Genomic DNA, 23,804 nt, shown 5'->3' on the forward strand with positions numbered 1-23,804 from the left:
AGAAACGAGCTGCAGACGACTGGCAGGAGAGTTTTCTGGTAATGCTCAGCCCAAAGTAAATTTTCAAATGCTTGGACGGCAGCACGGAATTGACTAATGTCAGATTAATTGGATCTGGACCTCTAAATGTGGGTCAGTTTGGGTTGAAGTTGTTTTATTATCCACAAACCTCTTTGTACCTCTTCCCCACCCCCAGAAATATGCAACTGTAATTTTTCTCTGTTGCCAGGCCTCTCACGGGAAGCTTCTGAGGCTCCTGTTAGATTTCAGGAGAACTATTGCTAGGCTTTGGATGTGATTATGTTTTGATGTCACACAAACGTTCAGTGTGGTGACAGTTAAATTCCAGGGCAGGAAGGAATGAGTCCCAGCTCGGGCTGCGTCCTTGTTGCCCTGGCAGAGACTGGCTGTGTCACCTTGGGCAGGTCTCGGCGTGTTGTGCCTCAGGGCTTTAAAAACACAGGGGTTGTTTGTGATTTTCTTCTCCTCTTACAGCTTGGAAGCTTGGAGGTTCGGCGACCTGTGGTCTCCGTGCCGTGAGCCTCATGACCTTTGAGAACCGGGCTTTTCCTCAAAATTGTGACTCCGCTTTTAATTTCTGAGGACCATTGAAAAATCTTGTAAATTGAGTGTAAGTCTTCCTTTATGACGTTTAATGTAACTTTATGGACTTCAGGTAAACTTTGAAGTTCCTTTCAGAAGTTACTAGTTTTTCAAGTCGTAAGTGCCTTACTAAGCCCGCTGAAGAGACACTGTCCTGGGAGACCATCGGTCCTGTGTGAGAAGCCCAGACGTAACTGTCCTTAAAGAATATAGCTAATAGCCCTGGCTGGCGTAGCTCAGTGGATTGAGCGCGGGCTGCGAACCAAAGCATCGCAGGTTCCATTCCCAGTCAGGGCACATGCCTGGGTTGCAGGCCACGACCCCCAGCAACCACACATTGATGTTTCTCTCTCTCTCTCTCTCTCTTTCTCCCTCCCTTTCCCTTTCTAAAAATAAATAAATAAAATCTTAAAAAAATAGCTAATAAAGCTACACAAACTAAACATTTGGGGCAAAAAGCTCCAACTGGACAAATTATAATGATGGTTTTGCTACAAAAAGGTTTTGTGGCCTCTCTCTTCTGAGTGTTCTCAGTCATTGTTGACGGTTGACTATGACTGACTTATAGTGGCAATTACCCAGAAGCCTTTGTAAGTGACCGAGGATGCTGGAAAGGGGTGGGGTGGGGGCCCTGGGGGCCAAGGGGATGCAGCTCGGTTAGCATGAGCCCTGCGGAGTTTTTCTGAGGCTGCATGTGAGAACCACGAAGGCAAGATGCTGCCCCGGGGCGAGGCCTCACAGAGATGGACCGGAGTCCACAGTGACTGGAATGCAGAAGCCAAGCAGCTGGTGCTCAGTGTTGGCTCCGGGAGCCCAGGATTGCTCTGGACCCCAGGCTGCGTGAGGGGCCCCAGCAGCAGTGCCGCCCAGTGCTGTCCTTTGTGAGTAGCTACGACCTCACTCAGCCCTTTGCTCTGTCTCCTCTCACCTTGGCGGTCGTCTCCTAACCCTTCTTCGTCTGCAGGCCACCCTCGCTTTGCTGCACCGTCATGCTCTCTCTGCCCGTTCCCTTCCGCCTCGTGCTCACTGTGGCCCTCGCACCTCATGGGCTTCTGCTCTGTATCCCTTTACCTTGGGTTCCCATTTCTTTCTGAGCTCCCAGTCAAAAACCTCCAAAACCCTAAAGAACCGAGAACAAGAATTTGGCCCTGCTCACCCTTGTTTGGATGGGGCGTTTGTGCTGGTGACATCATTGGCCACCGTAGCCTTGGCAGTCTGTCCTTGGGCCTGTTAGCAGGGAGGCCGTCACGTGGGTCAGAATGTGCAGCCCCGGCTGGGGTCAGACCCCCTGAGAAGCGGGCGGTGGGTGTGGTGAGCACCGGGATTGGTGTGTCAGCTCGGAGGTGGAAGGAAGCGTGTCCACAACAGAAGGCTGTTTTCCTCCTGCCTGCCCGAGTCAAGGAAGCCTTCCAGGAGGACGTGCCGGGGACGTCCAGACAACCACGGGCACTCAGACACTGTTCAGAACTGGCTTTGGGGTGTGTGCAAAGATGTCCCTCAGTCTGGCCTTTCTGTGGAGGGACTGTGTATGCAGTGCATGCTCATGAAACTGAGCAAAATGAAGGTTCCGCTGCCTGCCGCAGCAGAACCAAACTCGCTTTTCGTGCGTACTTGGGGCCCTGTCCACTTATCTTTCTAGCCTTCGGCACGCTTAGGCCCTGTCTTTTTTCTTTGTAGCTTTTGGTGCTCTCGGGTGCTGTCCATTCGTATTCCTAGCTTTTGGGGTGCTTACCTCCCCTGCCGCCATCTTGGCTAATGGGGGAGACTCCATGGTGCTCCACCTGTCTATGGTACCACACTTACTGTATTGTCACCGAGAGGTTCTCCTTCACCTGTTCTCTCAGCTGCTTATTGACATTGAAATCTGCCAGGGCTGATGCGTTAGCCTGCTTGAGATTCCTTGTAAGACCAGTTAGTTAGGACATCAGTGGAAGGGACGGACCCTGGTGCTGCTTTCCATGTTGGGGAGGTCTGTTTGCTAACTCCCCACTCAAGGTTCCGAGCACAAAGACTGCAGAGCTGGGGTGGGCGTGGTATATATAGTGCCTGTCTTTTAACATTTGCTTTGGCAATGTGGAAGCCCTGTGCTCTAACGTCTAGTAACAGAACTGCTGTGTCGCACATGGGCCTTGAGGAGTTGCCGCTGAACGGTTTTGGTGCTTACCTGGGAGGAGGGGCCTTCTGTGTTCTCATTGGACCTGTTTTTGTGCACATGCGTATTTTGGAGACAACCTCTGTGAAACCTGGAAGAGTCAGCTCAGGGCCTCACCGAGTGCCATGGGGTCAGAGCAAGTGCCATGTTCGGGACAGAGCAAGTTTGAGTAGGAGCAGTGGGCTGGTGGGGTGGAGTGGACCAACCCGTGCTTTGGAGCCAGGTGGGCATGCCAGGGTTTTGGGCCCTGTTCTTTATCACCTGTGTGATGTCTAAAAGTCACTCATTCTGCAGTTCCCTTCCCTGTCCTTTAAAACCGATAAAGTCTTCTGTAATGGGACTGTAGTGACAGGTTAGCCCTCTTTGATTCCTGTAACCAACTTTTGTAAATAGAGGAGGTAGAGCTTGCCAAGTGGTCAGGTGGAATGGTGTCCCCAAGAGGGGACATCAGGCCTGTGAATGTGCCCTATCTCCTTGTGTCATCATTTTCTTCTAGTGCAGCTCTTGGGTGGGAAGGGCTGGGATGATGGGTAGTTTCACTCTCAGCCAGGGATTGGTGGAACTCTTGGCCCAGCTTTACTCAGAAAAAATTCTGGGGCAGGATTCTGATTGGTCTGGCTTGGGTCAGGTGCCATTTCTGTAACAATCAGTGAGGCTGGGGGCGAGCCTCACTGGTGGTGGTGGTGGTCATGTGAGATATCAGCTCCCATTGGGTGGTGTTAGATCCCTAGGGGAATTAGGAGTCAGTCTTTTAAAAAATATTAATAATTGAATTTTGCATTAAATAAGTGGTGTGATGTTCTTATCTCTTGGCATCTACTAGACTCCCTTCATTAGTTTTCTCCCTTCCCTTCTAAAGAAATTACGAGGGCTAGCCTATTTTGAGCTAAGGACTGGTCATGGACACCTCCCCTCATAGAATCCCCATGTCCTGGGCACCTTCCCCACATGGTTTGCGGCGACCCATCTGCTGAATGGGGCAAGGCTTTGAAACAAGGAGGCCCTGCAGGAGTGCTTACACAATTTGTTTTTAGGACATGCTGTTGCAGGTAAAGGCAACTCTCAACCAGGGGAAGGATGAGGGCCCCGTGTTTGCTATGGCTAAAGCAAGGAAACTTTTTATGTTACAGTAGCTTTATTGAGATACAATTCGCATACCACACAGTTCACCCATCTAAAGTGTTCACTTCAGTGGTTGTCGTGTATTCAGAGTCAGGTAACCACCACCACAGTGAGTGTTAGAACATTTTCACCCCTCCCCCCAAACGCCCCCATACCCTTTAATAGTTGCTCTTCATTTCCCCCGGTTCCTCCCAACCCCAGGCAACCACGTGCTTTCTGCCTGTTCCGGACAGTCCGTGGAACCATCCTCACACTAGGTGGTCTTCTGTGATTGGCTCGTTTCACGGAGCAGGTTGAGGAACTTCTGGTAGAAACTTGCCCGAGGTGTCCCCCCAGGCTTGACCTTCTGGAATTCGGTGTCTTTTGCTTCCCTCTGCTCAGTGTCACTAGTTACAAGAAGCCAGAAGATAGAAACACCCCCGCAGACTTTTTGAGTAGTAAGAGCATGCCAGAATTAGTAGAGGAATGTTTGGTGGGTGAGGTCCTGACCTGGGATGGAACGGGTTCCCCCTTTGAACACCTGGTGACTCTGGTGTTGGCAGGAGAGGGACTGGGGCCCTAGGGACTAGGACCCTTAGGAAATGAATGTCCCTGGGCGCTCACTTGCGGGGCGAAGGCCTGCTTTGAGGGGATGCTGGGCAGGAGAGTCTCAGGTATCTGTCCGTGGTGATGTCAGAACAGACATGGAAACGTGCAGCTGATTCCCTTGGTGCTGAGAGGGGCCTCCTGGGGGCTTCAGGGAACCCCTCCTCTTATATGCCCCGCCCCCTTCTGGGCCCCCTGGCTCTTCTCCCCTAGTTTACCCTCGGGAGGGCAAAATCTTTTCTGTTTTGCTCCCAGTGTGGCCTCGGCGGGGAGGTATCAGTGTTGGCACTGGGCACGGGACCAAACTTGCCGGTGCCTGTGCTGGAACCGAAGTTGAACCTGAGACAGCCGGGCAGCTGGTGTGTGAGCCGGCTGCCGCTGGCCTCCTTGGCCTGTCCCGCGGAGATGTGTCCCCGCCAGCCTGGCACACCGGGTGCCCTGCCCTCGGGGCATGGTGTGAGCCCCGTCAGGAAGGTCACATTGATGTGGTTCCCTGGAGGACTGTCAGCCCTCCCGGAATGAGCGGGGTCATCTGGGTCAGGGGGCTGCTGGCCAGGGCATGTGTGGATCCTGGAGTCACTGCAGCCCACTTCAGTCACGCCCTACAAGGGGGTGACTCTCCAGACAAATTGCTCTTCGTACATGGGGAGAGTGCTCTGCAGACCCTCAGCTGCTTATAAGCTACCAAATGAAAGGAGCCAATGCTGATGCTGTTCATGCTCGGAAAGGCTGGCTGTGGCAGAGGGGGCGGGAGCAGGCGACTTGGTGGGTGCTCGCAGCCTGGTTCTTCTCTTGATCTCTTGTCGTCTTTTGTTTCTCGCCTGCCCTTTGGGAAGAAAAGAGGCAGGAAGTGGTGCTTTCCTGAATCTGTGCTGGTAATAATGCCGCGGGGTGGGTGCGGGGTGAGAATGCAGAAGCCAGGGTTCTTCTCCAGGTTTCTTAATAAATTCAGGGGTTAAGTGCCCAGTGATGACCCCGGCCCCTGAGCTGGATGGAGTGACGGCATTGTTCATGTCCCCAAGGGTGGATGTGGCCCCTGGAATGCTGGCAACTGGCTGTGTTTCCGCAGGGAAGCAGGCGTCCCTGGCCGTCCACCTCCACTGGTTTCTTCCGAGCAAGCCTCTGTCCAGTCCAGAGCTTGGAGCGGCAGAGTTCCCTGGCTCCCTTCCCACTTGGGGTCTGCAGAGAAAGAATTCTTCAGCTACCATTATGGGGACTGTTGACCCCGAAAGCCTAGGTTTTGATGACCGCGAGGGTGTTTGGATTTAAACGGGTCACATGATGTTCTTGACTCTACCCTTCTGAGCAGCTTTCCGATCCTGTTTTCATTCTCTAAAGCCTTCCCAACCTGCCAACCTGTCTGCCGCAGGGTGAGTCACCTAGCAGACTGTGCCCCTCCCCGCGGTGTGGATGACTCTCGGCGTCCAGAAAACAAACCACACCCCAGGAACCACGATGCATGCGTGGTAGCGTTCCTCTGCTCTAGACCAGAGGCCCCGGAGTCTTGCTGTGGGTCTGTGGTTTGGCTCTCCTGCATTTGGGGCTGCTGTGGCCTCTTCCTTGTGCGCATCGCTGGGAGTGGCCTTGGCCAGTCAGCAGAGCTGGTGCACAGGGCGCCTTGGTGGGCAGGCCAACTAAGCCACCAAAGGTCAGCACCGGAGTTGAGGCCGGCCCCTCTCTTCCTTGAGCACAGTGTAATCTTGGATCTCAGATACTGGGACTTAAACTTTAGGCAGAACATTCTGGATTTAGACTTGGGCTCATTTTTTTTAATTTGCACTTTGGACCCTTTCATTAAGGAGATGAGAGATAAAATATTGTTTTGCCTGGAGACTGCCTAGCAACAATTTCCCCCAACGTAGAAAAGGGGTAGTTTGAGTTTTCTTGAGTGCCTGGGATATCTGTTATAGATCAGCAGATTTCCACAGCTCTCTGCGATGTTAGACCCGCACATACCCCCGCCCCTTAAACCATACCAGCCTTGCTATTCTTGTCACTCTGTACATTTGTGAGGGGCCACATTCGGGACACTGAAAAGAGTTGTGGGGCTCCACAGGCCTTGGGCACGTGGCTAAGACTACACACTCGTCACTGGGGGCTTGTGGGGACGTTTCTGTCGTTGCCGTATTTTTCTGGGTTTCTGGGTTGCTGGCGGAGGATTTGGTTGGGGCTGGAAGATGCGGTGCAGCTGCTGGCCGCCGCCGCGATCGGGGTGCGTTTTCAGATTCCAGCCTCAGTGGTATCAGTCCGCGTCATAGGAAGACTCTCAGGCCAGTTACCTTTCACTCCTTGGTTCTCACCTGGGGTGACTTGCTCCCTGAAAGACAGGTGGTGTGTCGGGATGCATTTTTGGGCTGTCACAGCTGGGCAGGGGATACTGCTGTCGTCTAGTGGGTAGAGGCCAAAAATGCTGCGTGGGCGGCCCCCTCACCACAAAGAATTATCAAAATGTCAGTAGCGTCCAAATTGAGAAATCCTGCTTTCACGTGTTTATTGAGCAAGTCTCCTTCCTTTCTTCCTGAAAGGGAAGCACAGACTAAGATGTAGGAAAGACTATTTAAAAATAAACGACACCTCAGTTTGCAAATGTATGTTTTAAATTGTCTTTTTTTTTGTCTTTTTTTGCCAACTGTGTACTTGAAAATATCTCAGTGGTTTACTGGGATTTCTTCATAAAAAAGAGAAACGCTAAAACCACACATTGTGGTGGTGTAAAGGCTAGTGGCTTCTCCGGCGGCACGAAGGTCTGTGATCCGGAGAGGAGCTGGGGGGTGGTTCTGTTGGCCGAGGTGCAGCAATGGGTTCTCATCCCGCCGGTTAGTAGGAGAGAGAACGTGAAGTCGATACATCTGCATTTCTCAAAATCTTCCTCTGTCATTCGCCTACTCACCGAACAGTCCCCAGTCCCCCTCCACAAACCGGATCGTCTTGCTTTTCCCATAATCCTAGAAGCTGTTTGTTTGTTTGTTTTAAAGGTGCAGTTCCAGACTACCTTGTAGCATCATCACATTCTGCTGTCTAAATCCTGTGCTTAAAAGGCACCATCTATTGACAGTGCTTCGCAAATTTCGCGGCTCCTCCGTGACATTTCTGGGGAAGTAAATGAAAGGTGTAAATTAAGAAAAGCACGCGTGTGTGGCTCCCACTTTAACCTTCTGCTACGTTAAATGGCTTTGTTGAAGAGGGCTGTCACTGCTCTTGAAAACTTGGGAAAATCCGCAGCGCCGGGGTCTTCCGTTGCCTTTGGGAGCGCGGGACGTTTGATGTGAAAATTGTGTGGCCACGTCTAATCGGCTGTGTTTTTCACCCCACCAGACACCCACCCATGCAAGAGGCGACTCCTCCCCCTTCCCGCTTGTTTAGCTAAATTGTTTAACCTGAATTTCCTGCTATTAAGAACTACATTCTAGTGATCCAGGTGCCATTTTTCAATGTCTTTTGTTTAGTAGACTGTCTGTGTTGATCCAGCCCCAACCTGATAAATTTCTAGGCATCCGACAAGAGCTGGTTATCAATCCCTCCTGGATGTGGGGGATGATAAGGCCTTTGACCCCTTCCCCATAATTTACTCCCCCTCTGTGTCCCGTGGAAACCTAGCCAGCCAGTAGAAAGCAAACAGAAGCTCTCTGGGCCTCTGCTTCCTTTAAAATGGGAATAATAATTTTTATCCTACCTGCTTCCCAGAATTGTCTGTTTATTTCAAATAATATGTGCTCGGGATTCAAATAGAAAGCAGGCAGAGATAAGATAATGGCAATGACACCAGTTGGAACTCATTAAAAAAATAAGTTTAGTTCACGTAGCATACAGAACACTGATTTAAAGTAGAAATTTAATGGGTTTTAGTAGATTTACAGAATTTTGCACCTGTTACCACAGTCGAGGTTACGTTTTCATCACCCAGATAAGAAACTCCTTTCGCGTTAGCTGTCACTCCTCCTGTTCCCCTCAATTTTCCCCTTGCCCCCTGGCAACTGTCGGTCTGTGGATTTGCCTGTTTGGAACACATGATCCTTTGTGACTGGTGTCTTTTCTTTAGCATAATGTTTTAAGGTTCATCCAAGCCGTGGTATGTATCATCGGTCTGTGCCTTTTCAATTGCCAAGTAATATTCCAGTGTGTAGGTAGATCATGTTTCATCGATCCATCGTGGGTTGATGGGCAAGCTTCAGAATTTAAAAAATCTGAAGCTGACCATAGTTGTTTTAATTTTTAACATGAACCTTTCCCATTTATTGGAAGTTAAGCGCTCTTACGGTAAATAGTGTTACAGGGCTAAAACTTCCAAGTCTGTGCGTTGTCTGCACATTTGAACACGTATTTACTTACCTCAACATGCTATGCTCTACCTGGAACTAAACTTTGGATAATGGCGACTTCGGAGTTCACAGTCTCCTGGAAGCACCTTGTAGTCTGCCCAAGCAGTAGCTAATGCTAGGCCCTTTCCTGCAGTTGGCCTGGGGATTAAGGCATTATCTCCAGGGACTCAAACTCGTTCCCCATAGGCCCTCTCCCCTCGCCTTCATTTTCTCCTCTGCTGCTAATCACTCCAGTGGCATCCAGAGATTGTGATCAGAGGAGGTGATTTCCAGCCCGGGGTGTCGTTTTGTGCCATGTTTGGTTTGCTTGCTTATTACTACTGTTCTGGGTGTTGGTTTCACACGCTGTAAATATTAAGAGGCCCAGGTATGTTTACATTCTGGAGACAGGAAGGAAAATTCTCTTCATCCACATTTGCCACGGGGGCTTCTGCACCCCCTGTGGAGGCGGAGCCTCCCTGCGGGGCGGAGCCAGTCTGGGCGGAGCCAGCCTGGGCTGGCTGCTCTGTAAGAGCTCTGGTTGCTACCCTCCAGCACTCTTTTTGGCACTGATGCCCCCAAACATGTTGAGGAGAAACTTCTCAGGGAAAACCTGAATTTTCTCCCTTTATTGGCTGCACATGTCAGACATATGAAAATGATTTTCACTTTAAGAAGCAGGGAGCCCTTAGTATTTTTTACGGGAACCCTGAGAACTAGGGTTCCCTTCAGAGGGATCTAAATGACAATACGTGAGTTATATTTTTCTGGGCGCTGCACCCTAACAGGTGGGCCCACCTGTTGAACAGTGGGCAGGAATGGGAGCAAGATGGCGGTGACTTCTTCAGCTCCCATGTCTACTGTCTCTGTTGCCCTTCATACTCTCACATACGTGTGCCTACACACACACACACACAATTAGCATTTTTTCCCTTCCCTTTCAAGGTTCTCTTCCACCTGATTTTTCCTAACGAAGATATAAATGTTTGGGATGGAAGGAGACAGCCTTGGGTGAATGTATCTCAGATCCCTTAGCCATTCCACAACCCCAAATACCATAGTAGTGACAGAATTAGTTACAGAACAGCCGGCCCAGGCCGTGTCTCCCCTGCCTTCTGCCACGTTACTTCTCCAGCAGCACCCTTATGATGGCCTGAGGCACATGCCCACTGACCCCAGAGGTGGCTGCTGACGGCATCCGAGGGGCTCTAGCGTGACTCCTTCTGGGGATGCCACCGTGGGGGCTAGTGCCACTTTGGAACCAGGGGTGTTGGTGAATGGAGCTGGTGAGCGTCCCCCCAAATCCTCGTGTACCTTCTCAGTCTGAATGAGAGGCTGTCAGATGGTCCCTGCCCGTGGGAACCCGCTGCGTTGGAATATTTGCGGTCTCGTGTCCTTTACAGCCTTCCAGTGCGGCTCCTCCCTTCATGACGAACTTTTCCAAACTATTTCAGCTTAGTAGTGTTCATGCAATTAGTGTGGCGCATTGCAACCAATACGGTTTATTTTTATAAACACCAGAGGTTTAAATAACATTTTCTCGTAAATTAGTCCTCATTTGCAGTTACTCAGTGACTGCACCATGAAGACCCTCCGGAGTTTGATGTCAGGAAACTTATTAGCAGAAAATAGTATGTTATTATCTAATGCTAATAATTGGTTAGTAGAAATGAGAAAAGCAGACATGTAATTGGGGCTCCTGTGGCTAACAAGATGTGAATTAGGAAAACGTTTCCAGGGTTGGTCTAGAAACCTGTTATTTGCATTTTAAAACAGTCGGACTCCATTGGGAGGGGAGGAAGGTGCCATTTATCGGCAAGGCTTTCCTTTCCAGAGCAAAGCTCTCGATTATTTCCTGAGTGGTGGCTAGGTCCCCGCACACACCCATTCCCTGCATTGTCCTTGCAGCCGCCCAGCCCCACTGAGGCCTGCCCACTGCCTTTCTGCAGGGGGCGCTTGGTTTGGAAAGAGCAGACTACCCAGGAGGCTTCACGCGTCCATCAGACTTTCTCCCCTTGGCCCCGTGATTCCGCCCAGCTTTGTTCGTGGTCCGCCCAGCTTTGTTCGTGGTCCACGGTGGCATCGCCAGGTCCACGTTCTCTCCCAAAGGCTTGTTTGGAGAAGGAACTTCCCTTTAGCCAGAACCTCCTAAAAAACACAGAGTTACATTTACTCTGCTAGCTGGATTCACCAGGCTTTCTGCAGCCTGCGGTTCCTGAACCTACACGTTTGCCTCAGCTCTGCTGTGGCAGTTGCTGCTGGGTGAGGCAGGTGGGCCTGTAGTGACACAAACGGGAGCCTGTCTGGGGCCCGGGTTACACTTTCTCGGCATCCGGGTTGTCTGACAACGTAGTTCAGATGTAGTTAGTTCCCATCAAAGTTCTCTCCCCTTCTCGGTGAACGTTACTGATGGATGGAGCTTAAAACTAGATCAGCGTGACCTGTAAAGACTTAACCCTCTCTCCTCGGTTACAGGCGTGCATGTGGGCTTTGGTTGGTCAGTCGGTCGGTTGCTGTTGCTTATATGTTTTTTGTGTTTTTGTTTAGACATATATGTTTGTATATGTAAGTATATGATAAGGGATATGAGGGTTTTGCCCTCTTACCAGATTTTTAAAAATTGTCCTCTTTTTCTCCATTGTTTTGCTTTTGTTTTGGTGGAAAGAAGCTTGCGAATGCCCTTTTCTTACATGAACTTTTAATTCCTCCAAAGATGCTTTCTTCCAAGAAAAGTTTTCCTCCAAGAAAAGTTTTCCTCGTTTTGCATAGAACCTGAGACTCCTAGTTTTAAAACCTGGGTCTTAGTTCTTTGGTAGCTGTGTAGTCCCGGCTATGTCTAGATTTAGGGATTTAAAAAAAATCATAAAGAATTCGATCACGTGATTTCTGAGACTCATTCCTTTTTGCCGTTCTGATTTATTTTAGAGACCCACAAATAATCTTTTCCCACTTGCTGTGGAAGAAAACACTTAAAAAAATGCAACCCAAGTGTGTTATTAGGGTTCTCCAGAGGAACAGAACCAATAGGAGATGTATATGTGATTTTTTTAGTTTTTTATTTTTTATTTATAAGGAGTCGGCTCACGCTGTTAGGAAGACTGACGAGTCCCAGAATCGGCAGTCAGTGAGCCGCAGGCCCAGGTGAGCCGCTGGGGTAGCCCAGTCTGCGGGTGGCCCGCTCGTGACCCAGGAAGAGCCGATGTTTCAGTTCACGTCTGAAGGCAGAGAAACCCATGTCCCAGCTCAGATGCAGGAGGGATTCCCCTGTATTTTGGGGGAGAGATTAGCCTTTTCTTCTGTTCAGGCCTTCTACTGATCAGATGAGCCTATCCACTGTAGGGAGGGCAGCCAGTTGTGTTGTATCGGTTTAAATGTTGAGGTCATCCAAAACCACAGCATCCTTCAGAACAATGTTTGACTGTACGTGGCCCAGTCAAGTTGACACATAAACTTAATCATCACACCAAACTTTTCTGACACAGAGTTGAAAACTTTTAAGGTAAGCTCAGATTTCTCCCAACAGTCAGCTGTTGGCTGGATTGGGTCTGAATAACATTATTTCATACAAAGTCTTTATCTCTGGGAACTTTAGTATTTCTAGGGTTTTGCTTTTTAAATGCTTCTCAGCTCCTTCTATACTCTCTTTCTCTCTCTCCCTTTTTTTTTCTTTTTTTGTTTATTTTTCCTGGCAGAGCAAATTGTACTTTCTAGCTCATTGGGTTTCATTCTGTTGTGTTAACATTTGAATATTGCCCAGCCACCTGTTGAAGGGGGTGGGGTAAGCTTATGAAGAAACACAATGGTAGAATGCACCGATATTGCTACTTTTTCAGTGGCACATCTTGTTTCTTGATCCGTGTGGCCGTGTCCGGAACTGGTCAGCACACCATGCATCTCTGCCTATCCTCTCTATTTTTTAAAAAAAGTATTTGTTTTGATGTACTGCAGAATTTTAATATTTTATTTTACTTTAGACTTTATAGAGAGATGGGAAGGGAGAGAGTGAGGGAGAGAAACATCAATTGGTTGCCTTCCATATGCGCCCCGGGGAACCAAGCCCGCAACCCAGGCCTGTGCCCTGGCCAGGAATTGAACTGGTGGCCTTTTGGTTTGCGGGACAATGCCCAACCAGCTGATCCTCACCAGCTGCGCATACCCTCTCTCTTGACATGCCACCTTTCCCAGAGGTATCGCATCTCTTGAAACCCTCTGTCACAAATAGACAGTGCTTCTGGAGAAAGCGAGGAGGCAGATTTAGCACAAGTATTTGTGGCCCCTGCTTTCCAGAGACCGTATGTTAGAGGAGGTCAGTGTAGCCAGTGGCTTTGGAGGCCCTGGAGGAAAAGGAGGGCCGAGTGGCCATTCTAGCAGGTGTGTGGTTGCTCAAGATCTCCCTCCCCCATCCCAGATAGTCTTATTCCAAAAAACACCAGATGCCTACTCCAGTAGATTACCTTGGAACCACCCTGTCTTTGTGGCCAGGAGCACGAAACTCACGAGCCTTCATCTACTTTTCCTGGAGTGTCTCCAGTTTTTCCCACATTACTGCTTGATTTGTGAATGGTTGATTATTGAGGTCAGTCTGACTAAGGTGACTAGGCTACTGCAGTCAGGGTGACCCTCTCTCTCCTCAAACCTAGTTTAACCTGCCCTGAACAAAATGAGTGTATTGACCCATAACCGAAAAGTCCCAAGTTACATCAACTTCAGGCATGGCTGGATCCAGGAACCCATATATCAGGACTGCATTTCCCCCACCTATTGGCTCTGCTTTCCTCCAGGTTGACTTCATTGCATGGGGCCAGATTAAAGTCCAGATAGATCTTATCTTACCTCACAATTCTGAACTGGTAGTCGTGGTAAGGGGGTTTAATATGCTGAGTGCATTTGGACTGAGTAAACTTGCCCATCCCTGGAGCTGGGGGTGGGGTCCACTCCAACTGAACTACATGGCTTGAGAGTTGGGGTGGTGCCTCCTAAATAATTCAAGTTAGGCTATTAGGAGAAAAGGCACAAATAGATGCTGAGCAGAAAATTTGGTGCATATCTAGTTTTAATCTTTAGGAGCCTTTGGAGGGGTTTCTACCTGTTAGGGGAGACTGAGCCATCGTCTTTTCATGGCACAAAATGAGTTTGTGCTTGTATATACCTTTAGATTGGTTTATAAGACCTCTGTGCCCCCACCCACAAATTTGAAGTGGCTTGTAAGACATCATATTATGCCAAAGGATTAGAAATGAAGAACTAAGGAAATTAGGATAAAGGAAAAAATCAAGGTTGGCCCACAGGACATACTGGGAATATGGTAAATCTTACAAACCTCAAAGTTGGCAGGTAGCTCTTGCAGGATTGGTGCAAGTGACATCTAAGTTTGAGGCTGAGGCCCCCAGCATGGAAGAGCATCTGGACCTTGTACAGAGGATGTGTGTGTGTGTGTGTGTGTGTGTATGTGTGTGTGTTAGTGTGTGTGTGTAACATTCCGTCATAAGCCACAAGCCCCGGTGGCAGTGCGGGCCCCGCAGAGAGAGGCCATGGGAAGATAATAAGGATGCTGCGGTCCATGGTAACCTTAGATATTTCCTCTCCCAACTCCTCTGGGGCACTTGCCCTCTGGAACTTGCCCCTGTGCTCTCAGCATTGTGTCGGGAAACAAAGCAAGCAGACAGGATTGAAACCTCTGTGTTGCTGGGTTCCTTCCAGGAACAATTGGAGGGTTAAGCCGTGTCACCTGTGGTGGGAGGCAGTCAGGTGAGTCACTGCTGTGACAAGGTGGAAGAGGATTACCTTAGTTGTAAAGCTGGGCCCATCCCGCTAGGGGACTCGTGCTTGCCCGGTGACTCACGTTCCTGTTTACAAGTGAGCCAGAGGAGTGCTGTGCAGACCAGAGACCTCCAGGGGTGGGCACCCAGGGCTTCCTCTGCGGCTCGTGGGGACCCCGGGGCTCCTGTCACTGTGGCTTTCAGAGGCAAGACACAGGGACAGCTGCCTCCGATAGAAGGCCCTGGAGCTGCACCAGCTGTAGGTGGTGTGGCTCCTTTTTGGGGAGTTCACATGGCCTTTGGTTGATTTTAGTCCAACTTGGTAACCATCCCTTCCCCCATGGGAGGACCAGGAATTTATTCTAGAACTGTGCTTTTTAATAGATTCGTCCTTTATTTCTATTGCTTTTCTGTTGCCCAGTCTTCAGTACCCACCACGCTCATTCTGCTATTCAGTGACTATCAGAACATAAGGTATTGGGTCTTGTGCTTAGTCTCATATTCTTCATCCTGAATTCTGTTATTCGGGATTAAGAAGGGTGAGAGATTTGTTCATGGAGTTTTCCTTCATATACAACATTTAAAATCTAGAGAAGGCGTGCATCTTTTACACTGAACATAAAGAACATAGATATTTTCTTTTAAAGGACAATTAGAGTGATACTATACTGCTTCATTGTGAATTAGCGCTTCTCGGACCTCGGGTTGCCTGGAACACCCCTAAATTCTCCACCCCACTTCCAGAGCAGTGTGAAACTCTGCTCTGTGCCAGAGCAGCGGCCAACGTCTGGACAGGCAAACAGCCACGCAGCAGTACTGTACGTTAGCTGAGACCTGGTCCATACCCTCCCTCTGCCATGTACTAGCTGTGTGACCTTGGGCATGCTCCTTAACGTCTCTGAGTCAGTTTCCTCCTCTGTGAAACGAGTGGGACAGCACCTGCCTCATGGGCTGGCGGCAGAACACGCACATCCCTGTTGGCACCTTGGCTGGGGTAGACAGTCAGTGAGCGGAGGCAGCTCTCCTGCAGGGGCTCCAGCTGGCTAGAAATCCTGGGCAGCACGTACTTTTTGACTAAGGGTGTGAGCTGCCAGATCTTCCGAGGGGTCTGGAGGGGTCCGTGTAGTTGCTTTTCCTGAAAAGGGTCCAGTCCGGCGGAGGGAAAGGTGTCACGACAGATCCCCCAATAGCTGTATGGTTAGAACTGTACGCAATTGTGTTTTTGTAGGGTAGAAATAGCAGCACCCTATGGTTTAAATTAATAGAAGATTCGGTAAGGTAAGTTGAGAGAAAGAGACAGAAAAATCGCTAGCCAGCCAGCGCCCTGGAGGCCCAGAGGCGCGGGAGTAGCGGGGTCCACTGGGGTAAGGATGGGCAGAGGGGGGGACAGCGGGAAGGGTGGCAGCAGAGACTGTGTGGAGGAGGTTGTGTGCAAGATGTCACTAGAGGGCGTCCCCGAGCCGGATGGCAGGGAGGTGGAAGAGTTCTGGGTTCGAGTGGGGAACAGTAATCCTCTCTCACGGTGTGGAGAGGAGTGAGGGTTAGGGGAGAAAGTCAGGCTGGGGGCCATGAATGCCGTGGTGACTGCGTTCCCCTCCCTCCCGAGCCTCACTCTGTTCCCCTTTCTTCCTGGCAGCAGTGTCCCCTCCCTTGCTGCACTCAGGGACATGACTGTCAGCACCTCTACCCCCCCTCAGACTTCACTGTCAGCACTCAAGTCTTCAGGGACATGAAAAGGAGCCACTCCTTACAAAAGGTTGGGGAGCCCTGGTGTTTGGAGGTAGGTGGCGGAGCAGATTGACGGTATGAGACGAGCCAGCTCTGACACAAAACCGCCCATCCAAAGTTTGCCCGGAGCTAGGGCAGGGCCCCCCCGCCACGGTCCCTGAATTCCCGCCGGGTCACTGTCATGCCCGGTGCCATGATGTCTGGGTGTACTGACCACTAATCAGTTTGTCATCGCCATAAAAACGCCAGTTTACGAGGAGAGGGTGGAGGGTGGCGCTCTGGGGAACCCAAGGTGCCTGGCTCCCAGGGGAGGCCACCGGGCCTGTGTCACCCGTAGCTTCTGCGGGAACGAGCGACACGTTGTCCCAATAAACTTGACCCCCAGGAAATAATTTTCCGGGCGTCCTTTCAGCCCCCAGGGGAGAAGAAGTTATCACCACCTCAACTTTGCCTTTCGTGTCAGTCATTTAGAACTTGACAGATGTCCTTTGAGAACCCCGGCTGCTGAGGAAGGCTCGGGCCTGCACAGCGACACCTTCCCCAGGCAGCCGCGAGTGGCTTTCCTCGCAGACCTCGCTCTCCAAGGACAGGAAGCATTGTTAATTTCCTGTAAATAATTCAATATGTTGTCAATACCCCGCATTGCTCCGCGCCTGGGAGTGACAGTTCTCTTCAAATTAGTGGTCCCGGAGAATAAAGGATGGCGAGAACATGCTTTCATCTTCAGAAAAGCAGGAGTCAATGCAGATAACAATTTTAAAGTAACTCTTTAGACTTAAACAGCAAATGATTTTGTACTAATGCTTGCTTTATAAAAAAAAGTGAATGTTTAAGAGCCTATTTGTAAAGTCCCTTGTCTTTTAAGAACATGTATTGCATACCTACTGTGTGCTGAGTGCCGTGATACTGTTAGGGCTCCCAGGCCAGAAACCAGGCGTGGAGTATATTTAACACGTGTACATGTGTCTTCCCTTTGGAGATAGAAAAGGTAGACTAAATTATCTTTAAAAGCTTGTTCAAATTTAAGAAGTGGTATGTAGCCCTCTAAGAATGCTAGAGACATGCAGAAAAGCATTCGGAAGAAAATGTAAACGCCCACCATCTTTTTACCTGTTTATAATCTCTTTAATATTTGGATGCATTTCTTTCTCACCATTCATGTGTTGAAACTGCAAAAGTCTTTTCACAAAATTAGAATTGTACTCTGCACAGCTTTGCATTTTCTTTCCACTTGACCTAACACCAGGGATGCTTCCATGCACTCCAGCATGTCTCAGTTCTGGTTGGGAGCATCGCGGGCTGCTCCCAACCTTGTGGGAGTTTCCTGTCTGGTCGGTCACCCTCGGCCAGGTGTGAGTGAGATGGAGGATGTTTCTGGACTGCACCTGGACGGCCCGGGTTTCGGTGTATGTGTACAGCCTGAGCCCTTTCCTGGCCGGGGTCTGCCAGAGCAGGGGTCCCCCCTCCTGTGCAGCAGCTGGGGCTGAGGGAGGCTTTTTCTCCTGGTTCATCTTGTCACATGGGCGGTAGTTCATTTTTGACTGTGGACGAGGCAGCCACACCGAACATGTCATTCCTCCACAGGGCCTGGCGCATGGTAACTCATTAATCCTTGGTCGGGCTGGGAGGTCGATAAGGAGAACCTAGCACCCATCTTGAGTATGAGAAGCATGAAACAGAAGGACTGGGCACCTCAAGACTCACAGATTAGGTCCCTGGCACCAGTGACTGCGCCCGTGTCTCAGCTTTGTCCTCAGGACAGGGATGTATCTCCTAGGAGAGCTCACGTCCAGAATGGGGTCTCAATCCCAAAACTGTGAACGGGCCAGACAACACGGGCACCATTCACGGGCTGTGTGAACTTGAGCCAGTTACACTGCTGCCCTGCCTCAGTTTCCCCGTCAGCGAAGGGGGATCCCCGGGGGCCAGTCTGAGCGTCAAATGAGGAAGCCTGTAGAGTAGGGGCTTGGTCACGGGAGCCTGTGTGCCCGGTCTGGCACAAGCCCCCCACAAGATTGTCGGGGAGTCGCACTCTGAGAGTGTGTCCGTGTGATGGGCAGCCTCCGCTGGGGTAGCTCAGCTGTGCAGCAGGCTTCCCTGAACGTAGTCATGCCTCATTCGTAGCATTTTCTTCTCAAGAATGGGGTGGTGTGTGGCAATCCCCATCCGCGGCATCGTGTGCTGGGGGTGGCTCTGGCTAGTGGGGCGGGGGCTTGGGGGGAACCGCTGGGTTTGAGTCCAGCGTCCTCTCACCTTGGTCAGCAAGTGATTCACCCCTCCAGGATGCAATCTCAGGTCTTGTAAAAAGGGCATCTCGGTGGAAGACCTGCCCAGAATGCTTCACTGGGAACTGCGAGGATCTCTTGAAATGCTGACTGAAGAGTGCCGTTTAACACAGCATTCTCTATGGCTCAGGCGCTTCTGGAAGTTAGTGGCCTACATTAAGTCTTCACCACCTGAAAATGACTCTAAAAGGGAGGTGTAGTGATTGATCATTCCCTTTGTGCGAAGAACCACAGGGAGGTCAAGCAACTTGCTTAAGATCACACAGCCAGTGAAGGGGCGAAGCTGTCCATGGAAGACCCTGGCAGTAGTAGCCCCTGGTTCGGAGCCTTCACACCAGCCATCTTCCACTCGCTAAAGGAGAGGGTGCTAGGTGGTGTCCAACGCCCCAGTCTTCCCCGGAGCTGGGACGGAACGTCTGATTCAGGATATCCCAAGTCCCGCTTCTGCTGTGCAAGGACTGCATTCGGGGTACTTTTACCCCCTCCCTCTTTAACTTCCACCGTCCCTTCCCCCTCTTCCCTTGCAGTTCAGCTCAATTCTAACCCTGGACTTCTCTCCTCGAGGGAGTTAGGCTGGTTGACCAGTTGAGTAAATATGACTAAGAAAGTCAACACCTACCTGGGCAGGCGTGACTCACTCCTTTCCAGTTAGCTGTTCCCGTGCATTTCAGAGCCAGCCACACAGTCATTACACTGGGGCTATTAACCTGTTTAATGGTGACAATAAAAGGGTGTGACCCATGGCATAAATGCATTCAGATAAAAAGAAAGTGTTTTTCCCTGTAATTGCTTAGTCAATACCATTTTCACAGAAATGCTTGTGAGCAACCCTTTCAAAAGTTCTTTGTCCCAGTCCTTCCCTTACTCCTCGTTTCCTTCCTCCTTGGGGCTTCTGCGGACTTTTCCTGATCTGTGGAGATCAGCAAGATGGTGCTGCGCTGGGTCCCTTCCGAGGTTTCAGCTGACCTGCTCCTTTGCTAGTGTTGAGCCTATTTCTATTCCATTTTTAGGGATATGGGAGTGAAAGAGTGTGTGTGTGTGTGTGTGTGTGTGTTCAAGAGGGGGCACATTATTGTTGGTACTGAGTTATTAACCTCTCAACTCATACAGTCAAGGGAAAAAAGAGACTTCTGCTAACTTTGCAAAGCTAGTCACATAGACAGGGAGTTAACCATTTTGGGGAGAGGAAATGAAACTTTTCTTAGGTTTATTAGACCACATCCTATAAATCTGTGGCTTATGATATGTCTGATTTCTAAAAAGCATGGCATCATGGCCGAAATTTTATTTTTGCTTGTTAGTCATTGAAACAAATATAGATATTGCTTCATTTCCTTGGTCTCGTTTTTCAATAGAGGAAAATCTGGATTTTCACAACAAAGTGCATTCGAAGGGAAGTATTTGCTTTATAGATGTCTGCATTATAACTACGTGTTAGCAAGCGTTCCATGAGGCCGACAGGTTTAATTTGTCTCCCCCTCCGGTGCCAGCCGTGCAGGGGCCTCTGACATGCAGGGGGCCAGAGCGTGTCCACGGCGCACTGGGATGTGACTTCACCGAGGTGTGCCGATTACATAGAGAAGCAGGATGGGAAAACAGCACAAATGCATCTTCAAAGCAGAGTTCATGTTTTGACTAACTTCCAGTCTTTTCAAGGATGTGTTTTGAAATTCCTAGATGGGCTCACAGCGTTACAGGCATTGTTTTCTGTTTATATCACACCGCTGGTCATAGAAACACTTTCCTCTGTCTGCCTCGAAAGACTCTTCGCAGAACTACTCATGGCCGTCTGTTCTGAAAGTGCTGTCCCTCGGGTTGCTTAGTCACCGCCTTGGTGCAGATGGACAGTTGGCAGAGTTTCATTATTGCAGGGCGTCTCGTGTGGGAGAGGGTGCACGTGGAACACGACGGAGACACGGCGACGCCGGGCATTCCGGAGTGCCCTCGTGATGCGTGCACCCGTGACTCCGCCCTGGGCCGTTCTGCGGGTTGACCAGCAGCCCACCCCCTCCTCAAATCCACTCTCACGTTGGGATGTCTATTGGGCCACCCATACCATTTTCTTATTTCTCCTTTTTTTCATTCTCTATTTGCAAAGCTTCTTTGTTGAATTCTTCTAGGTTAAATGAACGCCTGAATTGCCTCTGCCAGTTAACCACCCCAGAGTGCCCAACTTGAAATTCTGACCCCTTGGTGAAGCCACGTGCGCAGGGGATCTGTGAACAAGCTGCTGTAGCCCGCTGCTTGTCAGCAGCGCCCCCTGCATGACTGACACCGGTTGGACACAGCTAGCACAGTGCCCACCCCCAGGGAAACAAGCCCAGAGAGGCAGAGGTCCGTTCTGGGCCCTGCTGCCCCCATTGTTTGCCGTTCCCTTGGACTGAACTCTGTGTATAGCTGTTCTTGTTACTGCTCCCACTTTCCTGCCATCCTGGGAAGCTGGCAGAGGACGTGGGAAGCCCAGGCAGGGTGCATGGAGGTGCCCTAAGTAGCCCCATCCGTGGGGTGGCTGGGGGTGTCCTCTTGTCCTGGGTCCAGGCCTCTCGGGCTGCCTGACACCCGCCACAGGCTGCGTCACAGCTCTTATCTCTGTGCGTGCCTCCCTTTTCCCCATTCTTCGTGAGTCACATGTTTTCTTTGCGTCCCGCGTGACAAAGGTCATGAATAGAGAAGACTTAGGCCTTTGATGCGTGACATGTTGTCATCCGCACAGTTTATTGTTTTGTCCCCCCCCTTTGGTAATTCTGTGATGTGACAGATGAGTTTTTAATGGGCTAAATGGTGTCAAGGGGGAGTCTCAATTAGCCTGGAGACTTTATACTCCTGGTAGGGCCCCCGAGTCAAAATAGTCAGCCCTTGACGAGCGGGAGTGGGTGCTTTTCACCAGTGCTTTTCTCGCCATCTGTCAAGCCACGCTGCGTGTCTCTCTCCTTCTTGTGACACCGCTGTCTCTCAGAGCATCTACCTGTGACCCGCGTCTGCAGTGTCGGGGTGGTAGCTGCGTGGCTTTGGGGAACAGAGAGGAACATAGTTCAGCTCAGACTCGGTCTTCCTTTACTCGTTTTTATTAAGGGGAATTTTTGTCAGGTAGACAGAGTGGACGCTTTTGGTTTTATTCCTTATCAGGCCAGTCTTATTTCCTTATTTGAAAGGTATTTCTATTCATCAGCCACAGCTCGTGTGGCGAGAGGTGGTACTAGGAGCTGTATCGTCTGTCATCCATGGCTCCGTGCTTTTCCAACTTTCTCCAAAATATCTCTGAAAACCCGTTTCAAAGCTGTTTGCATTTTAAAAATGCCATAGTAAAGAAAAGTTTCCTTGTTGCTTTGTTTTGGGGAGCAAGATGGTAGGAGAGGCACAGCAGCCCCGATGAGGCCAGGTCCCGGCTCGGCCCTCTGTTCCCCGTCAGTGGCTGGCCCAGCGGCTGGCCGCCTCTCCTGGAGCTGAAGAGAAGGAAGGAGGTGGTGGCCTTTGCACAGCATTTGTGACTGGCCTCCTGGGAGACGTGTGCCTGCCCCTGTCCTCACGGACGCCACCTCGAGCACGCACGCCGTCAGCCTGCCCACCAGTGCAGCAGGAGAGAACGTTTCTTCTCTGGGAAAATCCAAATGAGAGGCCTGTTTGTTCTCAGAGTGAAAGTTTCTGTTTTGGAAAAGTCAGTTCCTTCCGACAAGAGAGGGTAGGGACAAGGAAGGAACCGAAGACACCAGAGAAAGAAGAAGTGAGAGTGAAGGGAGGTGGGAAGGAATTGGGGTGACCAGAGTACACGCAGCTGCCCCGCTCGGTTCATTCCCCAGCCCCACCCGTCACTCGGTCTGCCGGGCTTTGCCTGAGTCCTGTGCCCTGGAGGTGGCCCCTTGCTGCTTAGGAAAACAGAGCTAGCGGGAGACGAAGTTGGGTTGGACTTGAGCTGGGGTTGGGGTCAGAGGGATCAGGGAAGCTCTCAATCACGAAGCGCTCAGCCTGGCTCCTGTCTGCTGGGTTTCTGGCAGGCCTGGTGGTTCGCCAGGGGCCAGGGTGACAGGTGAGAGGCCCACTCTCCTCTGGGAAATGAGAAGCGCCCCCCCAGAAAGCACGAGAAACGCGTCACCACCCAAAGAAGATGCAGACTGTTGGTTGTTCACAAGTCTGTCTCTCGAGCAAGTTCCTTCTCCTCTCGCCACTTTCACAAGAACGCATGAGAACGATGGGCGGAGGTGAGAGGGAGGGGAAGTTTGCGTATGGCATCTTTTAGTGGCTTCAGAAACGTGTGCAGTTTCCGAGGGGGGTGCGTTTCCTCTATTTCCTCTGTATCTGGTGGGGTCAGCAGTGTCTGGGCGGGGACCCCTCGCTCCCACGATGGACGGATATGTTTGCCTCCGAAGGGAACGGACACCGTGTCTCCCTGGCTTGGCCTGCCCGGGACAGCAACATGTGCCTGCGTCCGGTGTTGTGGGGGCTCCTTCACCGCAGGCTTCCTTGGCCAGGTCGCCTGCAGCTGTTTTTCGGATTTGCACCTAATTGCATGGATGTCTGTGTTCCTGATTTCGTTCGTCTGTTTTGATTTGGTTTGGATTTTTTTTGTGGGGGGGTGGGTGGCCTGAGAACCAGGTGGCTTTTGAGAAGTGGGATTAGAGAAAGATTGTATTTTAAAGTATATCATACAACAGAACGGACCTTTTCCTTTGGTCCACAGTTCTGCGAATTTGAGCATCAGTTCACAGGACCACATCTGCACCGGGATGCACCTACCGCCTCGTACGCACCCTCATGCCTCCCCTCGTGGTCCCAGCAGAGGCGGGGTTATTTGTGTTGCTTTTGCTGTTTGAAGGGTAGTGTTAACTCGATTCATCTCTTTCATTCAAAGGCTGATTTTTCGTCGTTGATGAACTGAATCTTTGCTCCAATCTTTCTCCACACTTTCTCCAGCAAAAGAGCTGTGGCCGTAATGCCTGGTGGTGTGAGCTAGTTAGTTATTGACAAGTCTTAATTGGCTTTTCTGTTTGTTTTGTTTCGTTTCGTTTTTTTGTACAGGCTGTTCTTGCCTGCAGACCCAGAAAATGCTTTGGGCCACTTTGTGGATTTTGGAGAATGCTAGGTAATTCTGATCATGGCCAAAGAAAAATATAATTAGCCAGGAAAATATGTTATCGCTAACTGTATAGGCAGCAGAGTGAAACAAAATGACTTCTGGAATATTTTGCTTTGAATTATCTTTGTTATTCTTTCCCAGATGTGAGGGCAGTCACCAAGGTTTGGGCGTAGTGTATAAAATGAAGAAGGGGCACTATCT

The 23,804-nt window shown here is 50.3% G+C and overlaps 1 protein-coding gene across 29 annotated transcripts in view; it reads left to right on the plus strand.

The window, feature by feature from the left end:
- Window positions 1-23,804, plus strand: part of TCF7L2 (transcription factor 7 like 2) — a 188,845-nt gene that overhangs the window by 99,473 nt on the left and 65,568 nt on the right. For 10 of the 29 annotated variants that reach the window (XM_045853949.1, XM_045853954.1, XM_045853953.1 and 7 more), the window contains one exon: window positions 16,156-16,299. The exons of the other annotated variants lie outside the window; for them this stretch is intronic. In XM_045853949.1, the coding sequence (XP_045709905.1) occupies window positions 16,156-16,299 (144 nt within the window). The remainder of the gene's footprint in view (window positions 1-16,155; window positions 16,300-23,804) is intronic. 29 annotated transcript variants of the gene reach the window in all.

This window comes from Phyllostomus hastatus, unplaced genomic scaffold (genome assembly GCF_019186645.2).
Source record: "Phyllostomus hastatus isolate PE091 unplaced genomic scaffold, TTU_PhHast_1.1 phas_scaffold_1066, whole genome shotgun sequence".
In the NCBI taxonomy this organism is placed as follows: Eukaryota; Metazoa; Chordata; class Mammalia; order Chiroptera; family Phyllostomidae; genus Phyllostomus; species Phyllostomus hastatus.